The 4,905-nt window shown below is 41.9% G+C and overlaps 1 protein-coding gene across 1 annotated transcript in view; it reads left to right on the top strand.

The window, feature by feature from the left end:
* The window catches only part of LOC105456647 (frequenin-1), a gene marked incomplete at its 5' end in the record, with an annotated part of 11,458 nt that extends 9,997 nt beyond the window's left edge, over nucleotides 1-1,461 (top strand). The window contains one exon of the mRNA XM_011700850.1: nucleotides 1,294-1,461. Within this exon, the coding sequence (XP_011699152.1) occupies nucleotides 1,294-1,461 (168 nt within the window). The remainder of the gene's footprint in view (nucleotides 1-1,293) is intronic.
* Nucleotides 1,462-4,905: the final 3,444 nt, after the last annotated feature.

Below are 4,905 nucleotides of genomic sequence, written 5' to 3'. Positions count from 1 at the left end.
GGGGGGGGGGGAGAATTATCGGATCGACCGATATCAATTAATATCCATGAGATCAAACGAACGCATTAAAAGTCAATATCGTGAACCATTTCGCAAAGCATCGTGGCACTATCAGTTATCAGAGTTCGCAATAAAGTAATAACGGATAGTGAAATATATCTCTCAGTATCATTTTCCGTATCACTTGTCGCTAATAATGATAAAATTTCACGATAACGGGAATTGAATTTTCTCTAGTATATTTTTTAATATCAGATTGATTCGACATATATGAAAAGTGGGATTTGTGCTAACAAATTGACGTTTTCTGAAAAGTTACTCGGAAAGAACGATTTTGCTGGCAGGTTAAAAAATTTAAATCTGAAAATAATTTTGTTAGAAACTTAAAAAATGATTAAAACAATCAAGGGCAATGAGCCAAGAGCTGGATAATAATAGCTAAGAATAAACGTATATTTCGAACGACTCAATAAAACGGCTCAATAAATTAAAAATTAACACATTAAAACAATTAGGAGCAATGAGCCAAGAGCTGGATAATAATAGCTAAGAATAAACGTATATTTCGAAGACGATTCAAACGTTTCGGCTTACATTAAGCCATCTTCAGTAGATCATTACAAATTAATAATAAAACAACAAAAATTAGAACATACATTTACGCAGTTAATTTTTGTTATGTTTTATTATTAATTAATAATTTGAAATGATTTGAAATGATGATGATGTTTGGATCGTCTTCGAAATATACACGGAAGGAACAATTTTGCTGAATCCAGAAAATAATTTTTGTTCAATAATCAAAATAATTTTGTACGAAAGTCAAAATGATTGCTGCTCAACAAAATCGTTCTTTCCATGTACGTTTATTCTTAGCTATTATTATCCAGCTCTTGGCTCATTGCCCCTAATTGTTTTAATGTGTTAATTTTTAATTTATTCAGCCGATACTTTAATTTAAAAAAAATTATAATCATTGCCGTAAAACGTTTTCATCTTCGAGCAATCGGTTTGACTTTCCAACAAAATTATTTTGATGTTCCAATAATAAGAATTATTTTTAGATCTGTATCCAATAAAATTTTCAGACCTTCCAGTAAAGGCAATAAAATCGTTCTTTCCCGTTCTTTGTACGTTCGACATTTCTTTCCCGAAGTATGGCATGCTATTTATAGACACGTAATCCGCAACAAAGAGGTATTTTGTAGTAAGGATAGAGTGGCGATTTTCGATGGTCTCCCGCATTGATCAGCGTATAAGCTCTGAGCGGGGAACAAACGTCGGGTGTTTCAGGGGCAGCAGCCGCAGGCCGAGGACGAGAACACCCCGCAGAAGAGGGTCGACAAAATCTTCGACCAGATGGACAAGAACCACGACGACAAGCTCACGCTCGAGGAATTCCGGGAGGGTAGCAAGGCCGACCCGAGGATCGTCCAGGCGCTCTCGCTGGGCGGCGAGTAACCCCGATTTACGTCGCAGGCGGCGCGCGAGCAATCCTCGTAATCGGGAGCGAACCGACGCCGCGTCGTCGTCATTAATATCGTTGATCGTCGACGCGAGCTGCAGGGCGAGCCGCCCGTCCCCGATAGATCGGCCGACGAGAGGAGGAAGGATCCGCCTGCGGGAGAGAAGGCAAGTCCACACCTGGCGCGGGGTTCGGCATGCACGCGCGTATAAATGGATATGCAGCGATTAAACGCGAGCGCGCGCGAGAGGCGCCGCGGGCGTCGAGACGTTGATCGGAGATTTTGCGCGAATATTTTCTGGAGAGTCGAGATCTCTCGCGTCGCGAAGAGAGCTAGTTCTATTCTACTCCTTTTTTTCCCTACTTCTCCTCTCTCACTCTCTATCTCTCTTTCTCTCTATATTATACTGTATCCCTGCTCGCGCTCTCCCTCAGAGAGGATCGGTTCTCGTTCCCCGTTGGTTGAATCGATCCCTCTCTCCACCCCTGTCTCTCTCTCTCTCTCGTTAACGATCCGATTTCGAGAATCTCAATGCTAATGTAACAATAGATGTTTCTAGCAGTTCAAGCAGTCGTAGCTTTCAAGGAGACTGGACGTACGCGGATTTACATTTTTAGAGCTAGAGAGCAGCGTGCAGGACTTCAATATCGGATAAATTGTTAGTACGAACGATGAAGACGTACCTATGTATAAAATCACGGGGGAGAAGAGAATTCCTGATTCAGAGGGCTTCTCTCTCTCTCTCTCTCTCTTTCTCTCTCTCTCCCTGCCTACGTAAGCAGTTTTCTTTTGTCGCGCGCAGCTCCTCCTCTTTTATTCCGCCGGGCGAAGTAACGTCACGGGTAATACGGGGTAACGAGTAAAATTCGAATACACACTCGTCGCCCGTGCACGCCGCTCGAATTTCAACGAGGGGCTCGCGCCGGGGTTATTTCCGATTATACTACAGCGCGAGCGCGCGCGCGCGGCTCCTGAATTAGGAAAAAAGAGGAAGAAGGACACGGTGAAGAGAACAAGTATAGCGTGGGACGGATAGCGGGGGGAAATTGCCGCGGGGATAAGCATTCAAATGTGGACAGCACTGATCGTGCATTGTGCGACGTTGCGTGGCGGATGCGACCGCAAACAAAAATTCCCGAGAGAGAGAGAGAGAGAGAGAGAGAGAGCTCTCACAATGAGCTTGGTACGTGTTTTAATATAACGTCGAGCGAAAAGAATCGGGAGGGATTTTGCGAATAGCGATGTGGTAATCATACAAACAACAGCGGTATAAATTCCACTGTTTTTCTTTCGTTGCTTTTTAGCGCAACGCGCGCTCCACTAAATTCCCTTCGCCGTTGTACGAATCTGTTACAATCATCGAACACTGAATATTAACGGCTTTTATGTAACGCTATACATACCTACTTTATGTAACGCTATCACCTGAAAGTGTTGCAGATTCATTCATTTTCAAATGTCAAAAAGCGCACACCGATGCCGCGCCGTTCCTGTATACTAACGAGCGCTGACAAAATTGCAGCTTCGATTTGACGCCGCCGCCGCCGCCGCGCCGTCGTCATTTGCGCGCTCCGTGATTTCTTAACAGACCGCGTGATCGGCGCAGGCGGCGCGGTATCGACTACTCGCGCGCGCGTATTGCGCAAAACGCGGCGGCATTAGAACGGTGCACGGCAAAAATTTCGGAGAGATACGGAGACTGGGTGACTAAGCGAAAACGAGGGAAGATGAATAGTGGCACAATCTGCTTGCCGATATTAATGAGCGTTTTACGTCACTTACACGGCGAAGAATGGCCGGCGGCCGCGGCCAGCAGCAATTCGCCAGCTGCAGCACGTACGTATCAATGGAATCCTCGCCGGGTTATAGAATTGAAGAGGAGAGCGCGCGCGGGATATATATATTCAAAACGAATGCGAAGTAATTATTAAACGTTACTTACCTCTTAATTATAATAGGAAAAGTTGCTTTGTTATTGGTAGCACCCATAATGGGATATTCCGATATCGAAAGAGGCCAATGTAAACAGAATTATATTGAGAGGACCGATAAAAAGAAAAATGCGGATGATCTTATTAAATGTGAGTACCGCGCCATAATAGCGGCCGATCGTCGAATATTAATGAGCAAAGTTGCATCTGCCACGTGGATCTCTTGTGCATTGTTGTCCTTGGGGGATCCACTTTTTTCTCTAATCGCAATCTTTTCAATCGCCAGTCATCGGCGCGTTCTTGATGCTCCACTTTCGAACTTCAACGACCCAAATCTTCATATTCAAGATGACTCGAGTGGAATAAAGCTAACGATCAATAAAGGAAAGGGTACCCGCCGTCATTTGGGAGAACAAGTATTTTTACCTGGAATGAAATTACGTGTAGAAAAGGGGACGGGAACGAGGCGGAAAGAGAGAGAAAGAGAGAGAACACGATAATCTGCATTTTTCGCGTAATTGCGAATCAATTAATCATCATCCATCGAATATTAAACCGCGGTCGTATGTACACGTAGAGAAAGGATTAGCCAATGCAGCTAAAATATTTAGCCGTGGCAGCTAATGTGTGTCTTTAAAATAGGGACAGCTAATATCGTTACTGCCAAAGCTAAATTTACTTAGTTGTTAAAATTGAGGCGAAAAATATTTGCTGCTATAGAATCAAAATGACGTTTAGCTAATTCTCTTGAGAAATATTTAGCAAAATTTTTAAATTTTTCAACAAATCAATCATTCATTCCATGTGCGACTTTCTTAGCTGTTCCTGTTACTTTAGTTAATAAAATTGTATCTCACAACAAATATATATATTTTATCTTTAACAGCTAACTTTTATAGCAATGACAGCAAAGTTCGAACTATACTATTTATTTAACTGATATTTAATTAACTGATAATGCTAAGTCATTTTTTGCGTGATAGACAAGAAAAGCGGAAGGGAGGAGAAATGTATCCAGATTGAAATAAAGTGTGCGTCGAGAGAGTAATTACGTCTCGCGGCGAGGAGCCGCGATTAAAGGGTCTGCCCACCCCTGAGGTTTTAAAATGATACCTTAAGTTTGGGATTTTTTGTGGGTAAATGGACAACTTTAGTTAAAATCTGCTTAGAGGATATTATTGTACATATATAAGAAACCAAAAAAAATTTTTTTTATTTTTCTTATGTCCAAAATGGCAGCGCACTGGCCTACACTTGCGGAATCCCTTTTTTTGTATCGGTGTACAGGATTCCAGGCACACGATTTGACCTTGAACAAAACACAAAGAATTTTCATTGTCTACATATTAAACACTAGAGAGGTACGTAGGGATTTTTCAAAATATTGATTTTTCTCAAAATGGCAGCTATTTTACGAAAGACTTGTATCAACAAAAATACGAACTTTTCGTAAAAATAATTTAATATGGAATCCTGTACAACGATTTGAAAAAACAGAAAAAAGGGAT

This window comes from Wasmannia auropunctata, unplaced genomic scaffold (assembly GCF_000956235.1).
Source record: "Wasmannia auropunctata unplaced genomic scaffold, wasmannia.A_1.0 LD335604.1, whole genome shotgun sequence".
Classification (NCBI taxonomy): Eukaryota; Metazoa; Arthropoda; class Insecta; order Hymenoptera; family Formicidae; genus Wasmannia; species Wasmannia auropunctata.
This window is presented reverse-complemented; position numbering and strand designations above follow the sequence as displayed.